Below are 13695 nucleotides of genomic sequence, written 5' to 3' on the forward strand. Positions count from 1 at the left end.
TGCCATATCATCATTTCTTTATTAAAAGAAGAGAGGAAAGAGAGGAAAGAGAGTGCGTTTTACTTTTATCGGAATGGAAGCCTGTTACTCGAGAAGCTGATTGCCTAGAGGATACATATTTAACAGGAAGAAGAAGTGTTTTTTTTTTTTTTTTTTCAGGTCACTTTTGAACCTGCAGTCACGGGCTTGAGAACATAACTTGACGATAATATTTGATTAGATTCTATAAATTTTGCTGAGAACCTTTGGGGTGCTAATTCTATAATTAGCAGTTTTATGGAAGGACATATAATTGTATAATACTGGATTTATGTAGTGATAAAAATCTTGCATTTGCTGGGTAAGCATTTTGAGATATTTAAGGACCAAAAGTACATGTGGTTGTATCTATGGAGCAATAGATGTAACCTTAATAATTTTTCTGCTCCAGTGGCATTCAAGCTATCAAGAAAAAGGACTGATGACACTTTCAAACTGCCTCATATGATTCTCTTTGGAAGGAGAGGGAAGGTAATACATATTCTAAGGACTTTTGTGTGTATGTTTCTGTTTATATATTTTGGTTCTCTTTCCTCCTTCATAGCAGGTAATGAATTTGCACTTTAAGGCCAATAAATTGGACTCTGGTGTTGTGATTCATCCCAGATGTTACCAGTCAGTGACTCAGTATGCAAATCTGTATTCTATGTAAAATCCACTTTTTTCTTTTTACGGGCATTTCAGGTCAAGAACAATATATCCCGGTTTTCTGGTTTTGTATGGCATGACAATGAGGTAATATTTGTGTGTACAAGTAACCATTTTCTAGACTTGGCATTGAATTTTTCATTTATCTTGTTTGGTATGTGGTAGCATGGCAGACTTGATCTCACTAATATTCCATCATTGCAATGTTTTTCATCTTACAGGAAAAGCAAAAGATCAAAATAAAAGAGAAATTTGACAAGTGTCATTAGGAGAAACTAGTGGAAATCTGCGATGTGCTTGAAATACCAGTTTCCAAGGATTCTACAAGGAAGGTTTGTTGATTTCTACTGATGCATGTTAAGCTGGGAATGTACTTGTGGCTAAATAACAAGAGGGAAGGTTTGTTGAAGTATAGTAAATATTAAGTTTCTTTCTTTGGCGTAAGTGTTGTTCATTTAGATGGGAGTAATATGCAGCCTTCTCACAGGCCATACCTGATGAATTGACATGTAACTAATTAGGTGGACCGTTTGTGGTCTGCAAGAGTGGAAGGTGTAACATCTATCACTGTCTCAAGGAACAACGTCTTTAGTAGTGTCATTACTTGTTACATCATTAGTAATTATCATATTGGAGAGAGAGTGTTTTCATCATGTTATGATATCCCTTGTAGTTTGTATTCACAGATTGATTTGGTAGTTTAACCTTACATGTTAATGTATTAGTGAGTAGATGTGATGGTAATTGTGATCATGATGAGTATGTTCTTTCACTTTTCAGTGACCTGTTTTTGTGACTGATTAATTTTAAAAAAAAATGGGTTTGTGTGGGTGTCATTAGCTCTAACATCTCTAAATATTTTAAGGTGTCTCTTATTGTGCTGACATTAATCTATGGCCTTTATATGCATCAGACACTGATGGATTCGTGCTTCCAAGCTTGGAAATAGGAGACTTAGATCGGAGTAAATCTGATGTTTCAGAAGTAGAAGCCTCAAAACCTTCTTCTCCAAAGGTCAGTTGCAAGAATCCTACACTATTCATTACAAAAGAAGAGGAAAAAGATATATATTGTCTGTGGATTATGTATTTAAGTCTTTATTTAAAAATCTGTGTTTTTCCACTTCTGCAGGCCAAAAAAGAAGAGAATATCTACCTAGGTCCACACGGAGCACCTCCTTCACAATCAAAGCAGCAAGAGCCAAATTCTGTGAGATGAGAGGACCAGTGGGACAGGTCGGGAGAATAAGTTAGAGAGTCTCAGAGGACTTGTGGGTGGTGGCAAAGCCACCGGCAACATGGCAAAGGGCTCTACCAGGGATTGGCTAGACCCACATTGTCATGAGTCACAATTTGAGGAGTGGAATCCCTAGTGAGTGGAATATTTGAGAGCTTTTTAAACTTCGCACATAGGGTTATCTTTGGAGACTGAATTTAAAAAAGGTTATGTATTTTGACAATAAATTTTCAACCAGGCCTTTTGAGATTTGCTTTTGCTGCGAAAGATTCTTTCAGTAGCATTTCCAATGTTTGGGTTGTATTTGCTGCAGTTGGTGTTTGGCCCTTCTCTTATTTTGGGCTCCTTCCACTTTGAGTTTGGATCACTGTTGGATCTTGAAAATAAAATGACGATAATAACCTCAAGCGGAATTTTGCTTGTTCTTTAAAACCCCAGGATTATGGATTGAAAACCTTGAATGAGGCGCAAAACATTAGGTGGCCCATGTGTGGTAATGTCCAAATGTAGTTAATTAGCAAAGCTGAAGCCACCTATGCTTTGAATTAAATCTTGAGTAAAAAGCTTAATTGATTGGCACGTAATACTCTCGCCTCTAACTATCAAATTATCAAAAAATAAAATAAAAATAAAATAAAATAAACTTTTACCAAAAGCTTATGCTGATCTTGGAATATTGTACGTGTGAATATACTATGGAAACCGCTGAGGCCCTCCAAAGTCAACACAAGGTATGGATTGGCTTTGAAGGGCTAATGTGAAAAGCAAAAGCTGCACTTTCCTTTTGAAATTCCAAAAATAAACGGCAATAGAGGAATTCAGCCCCACTTTACTTTACTTTACTTCCTCAAATGAATTTACAGTAAAAATGCCTCATTGACATTCAGCTGAGCCTCCATCCCTCGTTAGCGGAGTAGTAGTAGTGAGTTGTAGAGCACAAACAAAAGAGAGCAAGGAAGGACGTTCCACATTCAAGCTATTATGCGCTGGAGTTGGTTCATGCCATATCATCATTTCTTTATTAAAAGAAGAGAGGAAAGAGAGAGAGCGTTTTACTTTTATGAGAATGGAAGCAAGTTACTTGAGAAGCTGATTGCCTCTTGCAATGCCAAGCCTATTCCCATCCGTACCTTCTCCGCTCAGCAGCTCTTCCAAGCAACCAACAACTTTTCTTTTGAAAAGCTGGTAATAGGGTTCTCTATTTGGTACAAGGGTTCTCCTGAAGGACGAATTGTTTTCATTAAGCGTTCTTTTGTTTGCAATACCAAGCCTATTCCCATCCGTACCTTCTCCCCTCAACAACTCCGCCAAGCAGCCAACAATTATCCTGCTCAACATCTGGGAATTTATTGGTACAAGGGTTCTCTGGAAGGACGAATTCTTCTCATTAAGCGTTTTGATTATGCTTTGCCCGAGTTAGCCATCAATGATTTAGTGATTTCTGCAAAAATGAGTGGTCACAGCAATGTATTAAAGCCCATAGGCTGTTGTCTGCACACTCCATCTCCCTTTTTAGTGTTTGAATTTGCCGCCAATGGTTTCCTTTCTGATCGAATTTATGTCTCCCGTGTTACTGAACTACAACATCAGGCGATGGTGTGGGAGAGAAGGTTAAAGATTGCAAGGCAGATTGCTCATGCAATTTCTTATCTCCATACTGCCTTCCCAAGACCTGTCATCCACATGGGTATACGAATGCACAGTATCTTATTAGGTGAAACTGACGTGGACGCTCCTTTAGTTGCAATATTCACAGCCCCCGAGATTGATTCAACAGGCAAGGTAAATGAGAAAGCTGATGTATATGATTTTGGTCGGTTTCTTCTAGAACTTTTAACTGGAGAGGATTCTTTGCAAATATCCCGATTGACAATTGATAAAGGTTCTACTTTAGTAGCATAAATACGTAACTGTGCCCAAGGTAGTTGCATAAGCGAGATTGTGGATCCTGCAATCTTGGCTGAAGATGGGGAAGGAGTTGCTAGTTTAGAGCATCAATTACAAGCTGTGGTGGACCTTGCCTTGACATGTACAGAGGAAGATCCACAAAGAAGGCCAACTATGGTTGATGTCACCAAACAGCTTAGGCGGATTGAGAGGTTCGTTCCATCACTAATTATTTACTCACTTGATTTCATCCAATCATATGTTATAGATAAACAGATTCACATTATTGCACATCCAAACATTTTAGGCATGACAACAAACAAAATTTACTTGATTTTCAAACAAATGGCCATGGATGGAATTTAGAAAAGTTAAAAAAGCTTATTTGATGAAGAGCCATTTAATGCCATTATGAAATCCCCATTGCTGCTAAGAAGCAGTCTTAATAAACTAGTATGCATCTTAAGTAATAAAGGTGAATTCTCTATGATATCAGCTAATGGTATTTCTCAATCACACAGGTTCACACAAACGGGTGAAGTGCTTTTGGGAAATTTGCAGAATTTAAAGCTTCATGAGAGTTTTGAAGATCATGCTTCTGCATCATTGAAAAGGAATGCTTCTAGTGATGAAATCCAAGCAGTGAACATAGCCTCTGAAAGGCCTCTTGAAGTTTAATTGTGATGCAACTGAATGATGACAGAGCTTGTATGGCAGTTTTAACCTGTCATTGGGAAGTTATCATTATGGAAGACCCTTAAGGTATGTATTGATGCTATAAAAACTGGAGGATAGGTTGTTATTGGCAAAGGAGTTTGATAATTGTTCTTTTGTTTGAATAAAAGGAATGCAAACTAAGTAGTTCATGGTCTTAGTAACTAGCTATGTATAGAGGCTTGTTGAGGGAAAAAAAAAACTTTTGTATTGTTTAGTTGGTTTGCAAATTTTCTTTTTCCAAAATATATATAATTTCTCAATTTAGTTTGACAAACATTTTTCTTTTTGCAAAATAGTCTTAAATTTTAATCATTCATGTGAATTTGGGTCGAAAATTCATTAGATAGCTTATTGCTCCACAATTGATCTTCTAACTGGTATAATTGCAGTTAACACCTTCCCTTTGAATGGGACAAATGTTGTTGTGCTTAATCCTTCTCTACTTTTACTGCTCCAGTTCACTGTTATCCTCTTATATTCAAAAGGCACCTTCTGATGGAACTCTGTTGGAGAAATCTAGTTGCATAGGGCTGCTTGAACTTTGTACAGTAGTGGAGAGAAATATCATAGAAAAAACTCTAGGTCACACACTCACACTAACTCATTTAATGTGCAAAAACTCTAATCCAATTGCCTTGGGTATCGATCTATGCTAAGAGCCAAAGACAGATATTTGGCATTGTAAAACATATCCAGATGCCTTATCCCACAATCACAAAGGATAGTCACAATAGGACCAATACAGTTTGCCAAAAAAGAAGTGTTGTTGGTTCAAACCCTAGGCCCCCTGATGATGGAGGATTGACAAATCAAGTGATGTTCGAGAACAAATAAATAAATTTCTAAGCAATTCCTTTCCAAAAAAAATAAATTTCCAGGAAATTGCTTTCCAATTAAGCTTTAGGAGGCCTCTGGAAGGCCTCCTGGAGCTTAATTGTGATGCAATTGAGTGATTACAGAGCTTCTATGCTGTTTAGTTGGCTTGTAAATTTCAATTACGATGCAAGTAAAATGGAATTTTATTAATGAATTATAACGTGTGGTAACAATAATATTCTCAATGTTGAAGACTTCAACTAGCTTTTGCTAATTGATTGATTACAATTGAAATCTGGACTGGTATGCTCATTTAGACAAGCAAAGCATTGTGTCCTTTTGTCCTTTCAATATAATTTACATTTTATGAATAAGAGGAGAGTGGGACTGGTTAGTCATGCAATAGATTCACATTATTGCATGTCCAAGTGTTTTAGGCATGTCAACCGGCATAACTACTTAGTTTATTTCAGAATATTTCCTGATTCACAACGGCTCAAAGGTTGTCATTCAAGAACTGAGTTGATTTCAAAAGGCTTCAAGCAAGATTAGTATACATTATACAATGTATATATCCTTCTGGTAAGCTAGAACTTAGTCTGGCAGATTTATTTCCACCTGACAGTGGTTTTAATTGTTGATGAGAATTTGGGTAGGAAAAAACATATACACTATTGCCCCACAATTGATCATAATAACGGGTATATCTGCATTAACTCATTCCATTTCTCTTGGAAAAATGATATCAATCATCCCTGTATACAGCTCTGAAAGAAAATACATACTGATGTCACAAAAATAATGAACCAAAAATTGTCAACATGAAGATTATTTTTGGTTTTCTGGATTTATGTCAACATCTCAACATGTCAGCGTGAGGGAAGCATCACAAGAGCAATGTTTCTTGCTTACATGCATGCGCTGGGCTATAGTTGGCAGTATATTAGACAAAAATGTCAGATCTTCTGTTAATATATGGTTGTTTGCAATGCTTATTCTGAATTATGCTTGAACTTCCTGTCAAATTGGAGACTTATGTCCTAGCCAGAGTTTATAATTGTTTCAATAACCCATTTCCACATATTTGTTACTAATTCATGTCCCTGTAGTTCATTTAGTGGGTTTAGTAGATTGACCATAAATCTTTCAGCTTTGTTTGCACATACACCTTACATTGGGATGAATGGAACTCCAGGTGTATGAGCTTGGTCTTTTGAAGTTGATAACTACCTGATGTTCATAACACTAATGTATTTTCTGAATTTGTTTCTTGTGTCTTGGGGTCACACGTGATTCTTATGTGATTAATCATTCAAGGGTTATCTTTTCACAAGGACAATTTGTTTCATCCATTGCTGTGCTTTTTAGCCTGCACTTTTTCCTAAGCAATTAAATGAAGTATACATAATTTACTATACATGTATATGTTGTTGCCCTTTTTTTTTATGTTGATATGGCTATAAAGTCTGTCTTTCCATCTTTTACATATTGTAAGAGTAATTATTCAGTAGAGAATACAACAAGTAGAGAATTCAGCGAGTATAGAATATTATGCCTAATGAATCTTTCATGTGGCACTTGATAAATTTGGAGTCTTTGTATTCTTTGAATTGCTCTAATTTGAAGGTGAGTTGATATTTTCTTAATCGTTAAAATATCATTTATCATGTTTACCAATTGAAGTATAGTAAATATTAAGTTTTATTTATCCAAAAAAGAAAGTATCGTAAATATTAAGTTTATTTATTTGGCGTGAGTGTTGTTCATTGAGATGGGAGTAATATGCAGCCTTCTCACAGGCCATACCTGATGAATTGACATGTAATTAGGTGGACTGTTTGTGATCTGTAAGAGTGGAAGGTGTAACATCTATCACTGTCTCAAGGAACAAGCTCTTTAGTTGTGTCATTACTTGTTACATCATCAGTAATTATCATATTGGAGAGAGAGAGAGAGAGAGTGTTTTGATCTTGTTATAATATCCCTTGTAGTTTGTATTCATAGATTGATTTGGTATTTTAACCTTATATGTTAGTGTAATAGAGAGTAGATGTAATGGTAATTGTGATCAGTATGAATGTGTTCTTTCAATTTTCAGTGACCTATTTTTGTGACGGCTCAATTAAAAAAAAAAAAGGGTTTGTGTGGGTCATCAGCCTTAACTTCTCAAAATTGTTTAAGGTATCTCTGATCGTGCTGACCTTAATCTGTGGCCTTTATATACATCAGACATTGATGGATTTGTGATTCCAAGCTTGGAAATAGGAGACTTAGATCAGAGTAAAACTGATATTTCATTTCAGAAGTAGAAGCCTCAAAACCTCCTTCTCCAAAGGTTAGTCGCAAGAATCCTACACTATTTATTACAAAGGATAAGGGGAAAAACACATTGTCTGTAGATTATGGCAATGCCACTGGCAACATGGTAAAGGGTCCACCAGGGATTGGCTAAACCCATATTGTCATGAATCTGAGTTTAAGAAGTGGAATCCCTAGTGAGTGGAATATCTGAGAGCTTTTAAACTAGGTACACAAGGCTTTATTTTTTGGTTAATAGATTTGCGGCTGCTCATATGGTATTTTACCAAATGCTATAACTCACGACTACTTGCCTAAGTCCTTGAAGAATCCAGAGGAAGTACCTGAGCTCTTGGAGAGGATATCGACAAATGGGAGTAGGATGACTGCTGAGTGCTGACCCTTACAACTTGATCTTGAAGTTGTCTATGGATTGGGATAATTAGGAAAGTGTAAGATATACATAGGAGGTGATGGAGAGAAATGGGTTGGGACAAGACCAACGATCTTATAGCATTATGATACATAGGCTTTATGGCAAGGGAAGAATACAAGGTGCTTTGTGCTTCTTCAATGCGATGACATTAAACGGAATGGTGCCAGAACCAAGGAGAAAAATATTGGTATATGACATGAACATTAAGTTCAAGGAGAGCAGGCAAAAAGAGGAAACAGTGTTAAGAAATAAGGATGGATGATTGTTAATGACTAGCATTTGTGGGTCTCATCCTTTCCTCCGTTTGACAAAAGAGGTAATGCTTCCTCTGACTTTGAACTTCACGTGATTTGGTAAATACTTTCATAAGAAAGGAAAAAAATTAATTCCTTAAACATTTTAGACATGCTAAAGTTAGGCATCTAGTGAAAACTATCTTTGGTGAAGCATTATTAAGTAGTTAATACTTGAGAAATGACATAGGCAAGATTATTATATTTTTTACATAGGCAATTTTATTACATGGAGTTTAATTGTCAATTGATCATGAATTTGCATTTGGTAGTAAATTTTACTCTCCGGACATTTTGATAATTTTTGTCTAATATATATTTTTCGGGATTCTAACTGTAATTGAAAATATAACCGCAGTATGGAGTAGGTATTGAATATAAGCGCTCTATGGAGAAAGGTGCCTGATGATTTCCATGTAGATCTGTATACATGTCATTGTCTCATTAAGCTTTTGAAAATGTAAAAGGGTGTAAATGGTTGAAATTTAGATCAATATCATGGCATGGATTCAACTTGAATATCTCAGTATCAAGCTTTATTGTATTCGGATCTGGGTATTAATTGTACTGATCTGGACCCTTACCAACAACTTGTTTTCCTTATTGCTTCTCCAAAAATTACATCAAAAGTAATAAGATAAAGTTATATAGATAAAGGTATACAGAGCCAAGTATGGCATGCGACTAACAGAAAAATGATGATTAAAAAAAATGATTATAGGACAAGCCTCTCAATCCGCATGAGTTCTTTGGTGACATCTACCATAGTTGGTCTTATTTCTAAGTCTGTTTTTCTACATGTGAAGGCAAGGTCTACCACTGCTTGCAATTGTTGCTCTGTAGTACTAGCTCTCCCTTCCCCTGCCAAGATTGTAGGATTCACAATGCAACGACCTTGAGCACCATTTTGCATATATACCACTAATGCAACACTCTTTTTTTGGTTTGGAGAAGTCCACACATTCACCATTATTCAATTGGGTAAAATCATTTGAATTCTTACCTGTTAGAAGTTCTAAAAGTACTCCAAAGCTATAAACATCAGCTTTCCCTTTTACCTTACCTGTAGCAAAATACTCAGGAGACATGTATCTTACACACCAAGACAAGAAATCAACTTGAACGTGAGTCTCACCTTCGGGGACTAATTTAGAAAACTCGAAGTTGGATAATTTGGCAACATCATGTTGGTCTAAGAAGATATTTCGCATATTTATATCCCTGTGGATGATAGGTCTAGAGAATGCAATATGGAGATATGAAATTGCATGACCAATCTCCCTTGCAATCTTTAACCTGCTTGCCCATGTTAACGGCTGATGTTGTTGACTGCCACGAGTGCCCTGAATTTGATTGGCAAGGCTACCATTCACAGCAAATTCATGTACTAAAATGGTAGGTCGAGTCTCAAGGCAACATCCTATAAGCTTTAGTACATTTTTGTGAGCGCTCATCTTTGCAGAAATCACTAGATCATTGATGATGTAGCTGGACAATTTACAGCCTTCTGTAATGTGTACACCGCCTTCAAATTTCCTAATGGAAACAAGTCAGCCGACAAGAGAACCCTTGTACCATTTCCAGTACAACTCATCTTGGACTATAACAAGACGAGCATCATAGTTGTTGGTTGCCTGCTTGAGCTCTTCATCAGAGAAGCTACGAATGGGAATGGACTTGCCATTACAGAAGCCAATCAGCTTTTCTTGGACCATGCTTCCGTTCTCAAAAAATGCTCTCTCTTTTTCCTTTCTATCCTTACTCCTTCTAAAGAAACAATTTTTTTCACCAATTTTGCATTTATCCTTATAATTTCTCCTACCACGTCCCCATCAAACTGCCTTGAAGATTTCGTCCATGGGTGGAGCTTTTTCTTATTAGCCACTTTGAGACAACTGGACTTTTTAGAAGACTGCTACAGGGATCAATGGCCTATGCATTCAACATTTCAGCATGATATCAACTCCAGTTTTGATGTTGGCCATCTTATAAAGTTAGAATAATACTAGAGATATAAACTATTTTACAAACTGTTAATGCGGTGAGTGATTATTGGTAAATGATAGTTTGGATTTTCTCTATTTTGAGATATTTTACACTTTTAAATTATTCACTCGAGAGAGGTTATGATCTATAATAAATGATAGTTGTGGGGGCCTTTTTTTGCTATGTTGGGCCAGGCTGCCCTTTTGTGAATGTAGGCCCAAGTGTTCTGGGTTGCAGGAGTCGAGACCGGACCAACGGGAACTCAACTTGGCCAGCTTGTGCACGAACTATGCCTCGTCTGCCAGGAGAGTGCTTACCGCAGACTGAGTTGTTCCAGAGAAAAGCTTACGACAGGCAGAGCTATTTCAGAGAAAACAAAACTTGCGGCAGGCAGATACAATTGATAAAACAAACTCACGTATTCTGGAATGACCAGATAGTTCTTTTAATAAGAAATGACCAAATTACAATAACATTAACAATCTTTGACAAATAAATAGTAAGGGAAAATGGTAATAAAGATTTAATCGACAGCTTATGTAAATAAATTCAGTTCGGTCCGCAAGAGTAAGGCCAAAGAGGAAGAACGCCTCTTCTCAACGCAATTAACCTCCGAGGAAAGAAAACAGGATTCCTGCTGCGGAAGTTAATGGGTTTAAGGGAGGCGGACCTGAATGGACACTTCCCAAAATAATTATAGAAGAGAACAGGGATTGAAGAGGGAGAGAAGGGAAGGGGCCTATCGGTGCATGCCACTATCACTTGCTCCCTTTTTTTCTCTCTTTCTTTCTTTCTTTTCTAGTCTTTTCTTAGTAATTTCCACAATGGTTTTTTTTTAGTGTTATGCTCCTCTGTTCTTCTAAGTAAGTTACAGAGTATTTTCTTTAAGTTGTGTTGTATTGCTCTCGTACTTGTTGTGTCTCCCCCTTTTTTGCACACGGCAGAGGCGTCCTTTTATAGTGCCTGCTGTGACCGATTTTTTACTATTCTACCCCCAACTGTTTCTTGTCTAGTCTGGGCACACTCGCAGACCCTTACTGCTCTGTCTGCGAGTCCCTCTGTCACAGACACAGACAACGTTTTGTCTGTTAGTCCGCCGCGACACCTTGTCCTACCGCGGTGATGTTTCTCTCTCTCTATCCCTCATGGCATGCACCTATTGATTCTCACTCAGCCTTGCCTCTTTTAGGTGGTATGTCATCCCAGCAGGACGTATTCCCCAAAAGAGTTTGAGCAGGAACCTCAAAACAGGCCTTCCCCGCTCCCCACCCCCAAACCATGCCCTCTTATCTCTGACCCATGACCCCACCATGTCCTGTATTGGCTGGGTACAGGCTGGTGGTGCCTGGGCCTTGTGCGTGGTTTATGTCTGAAGTCTGCTTACTGTCCATGCATCTGCCGCGTATTGGACATTTTGCTTGCATTGTCAGTCGTCCGTTCTTGGCTTTTCCCAAGCTGTTACTCTGATTTCCCTCCCCATAGGGTCTGGACTTTACCGAGTACGGGGCTTTGTATTCTCTTCAGCCCAATTCTTTAATTGTCTTAGCTTTCCACCATGTTACTCGGCCTTTCCTGCCACGGCGATTTTTGTTCCTGTTGGGCCTCTTTTCAGGCCTGCCGTTCCTTTCTTTCCCCCAGTGACTTAATATGGCCACTGGTGTTCTTGCTCGTCGGCTCCAATGTCCCTCTCTTTTTCACTTGGGCTTATCCGACCCATTTATTTTCTTTGGACTTCCTCGGTCCATTTATTAACTTTGCATCCCATGGGCATTTACTGACTCAATTGGGCTTCCTCAGCCCAATTTTCTCATTCTCATCCTTGGGGTTCATGGGCTTGCCATTATCCCCTACTTTCTTTGTTTTCATTACTTCGGGCCTGCCGCGGCCCATTCTCACTTTTCCATACCACATACTGCCCATAGGTGGTGTTTCCTCTCTTTCCAGGCCTTTTAGGCCCACTTACTCCTTCAAGGCCCGTTTATTTATATTTAAGGGCATGTGATTCATTATTTCTGCTGCTTGAGCCTAATGGTCTTTTTCTTAGCTTGCTGCTCGTCCGTTGCCCATTTTTATGGGTTGGGCTACCTTCTGCCTATTTCAAGAAATGACCCTCAACAATAGTTAATTAATTCAAAGTTTGGTGTTCATATTAAAAATAAAAAAAAGAGCGTGTAATTCAATAAAGAGATTTGCAATGTATTAATTCAACATATTTATATATATATATATATATATAATGGGATTTGAGACAAAACAAAATTTTTGAGGACAATACCTTTTTGATTTCGATATTTTGATCGCATTTAAAATTTAGTCTTTAAGTTTTTATAACTTTATTTTGGTTTATATACTTTTTAAACTTGTTGTCATTTTGGTCTTTATTATCATCTCACTTACAAAAAATACCTAAGTAATAAATGAATTACTACTAGTTTAAAATTACTTTTTTTTTTTTAAGTGAGATGCTGTCAGGATCAAAATATTGGTAAGTTTAAAAATATAAGAATCTTAATAAAATTATTGAAAAAATTGAGATCCAAATTAAAAACATGACCAAAATAGAGGCAAAAAAGGAATTTTCAACCCAAAAAAAAAAAAAAAAAAAAGGCAAATCTGGAATATCATAGAAACCGGCGTCGCTCTCCCAAGTCAACAATCGATATGTATTGGCATTGAACGGCTAATGGGAAAAGCAAAAGCTGCATTTTCCTTTTGAAATTCACAGCCANCTCTATTTTTTTTTTTTTAATAAAAAAATTGTACTACATTTATATAAATAAATTATTTTATTTACTTTACTCTTATGCTATGTATAACTTATTAAACCCAAATGCATTCAAATTTCAAGGTATGTTCCTAAAAATAGTAAGTTTATTAATTATTACATAATTTATAATGTATGTGGTTTGTTTTTGTTAAAATAATTTCTTGAGTATGTTTTTAAACAAAATTCAATAACAAGAGTTGGGAATGTTCTTAGGCATAGTAAAATTATTAAGAATTGATATATTTTTTTTAAGGGAAAAAAAAAATACATGGAGAACCTAGGGGGAATTCTAGACTTTTGCCCTTATTTTTTTTAAAAATCTAGCAATATGTCCCTGTTTTGAAATTATTTAGGTCTGTTTCCCTGTTTTGAAACTCGATTTTCTTAAAATCGAGTTTCAATGTAAAACTTGATTGGTTTAAAATCAAGTTATGCCAAATGAAACTTAAAAAATAAATTAATTAATTAAAAATTAAAAAAAAAATTTGTGGAACTCAAGTTCATGGAGCTCGAGTTCCATTCAAGGGACTCAAGTTCCTTTTAAGAAACTTGATTTCATGTAACTCGAGTTC

General features: G+C 36.7%; 1 protein-coding gene and 1 pseudogene across 2 annotated transcripts; one reads left to right on the plus strand and one right to left on the minus strand.

Annotated features, from left to right (window-relative positions):
• The first annotated feature begins 2675 nt into the window (after positions 1-2675).
• LOC112037282 (serine/threonine-protein kinase ZRK1) lies at positions 2676-7385 on the plus strand. Of its 2 annotated transcripts, XM_065773798.1 has the most exons (3): positions 2676-4022; positions 4332-4572; positions 7173-7385. In XM_065773798.1, exon 1 carries the CDS (start codon positions 2905-2907, stop codon positions 3823-3825), a length of 921 nt encoding a protein of 306 aa, XP_065629870.1. In that variant the 5' UTR covers positions 2676-2904; the 3' UTR covers positions 3826-4022; positions 4332-4572; positions 7173-7385. The 2 variants fall into 2 exon arrangements, with proteins under 2 accessions (XP_065629870.1, XP_065629869.1); XM_065773797.1 differs by lacking the exon at positions 7173-7385 and having other exon boundaries at positions 4332-4843.
• Positions 7386-8816: 1431 nt separating this feature from the next.
• On the minus strand, positions 8817-11668 carry LOC136067652 (serine/threonine-protein kinase ZRK1-like; annotated as a pseudogene).
• Positions 11669-13695: the final 2027 nt, after the last annotated feature.

This window comes from Quercus suber, unplaced genomic scaffold (genome assembly GCF_002906115.3).
Source record: "Quercus suber isolate HL8 unplaced genomic scaffold, Cork oak 2.0 scaffold_80, whole genome shotgun sequence".
Lineage (NCBI taxonomy): Eukaryota > Viridiplantae > Streptophyta > Magnoliopsida > Fagales > Fagaceae > Quercus > Quercus suber.

Excerpts from the sequence above, each read along its gene's own strand:
- LOC112037282 (XM_065773798.1), top strand. The coding sequence starts at position 2,905 with ATGCGCTGGAGTTGGTTCATGCCATATCATCATTTCTTTATTAAAAGA.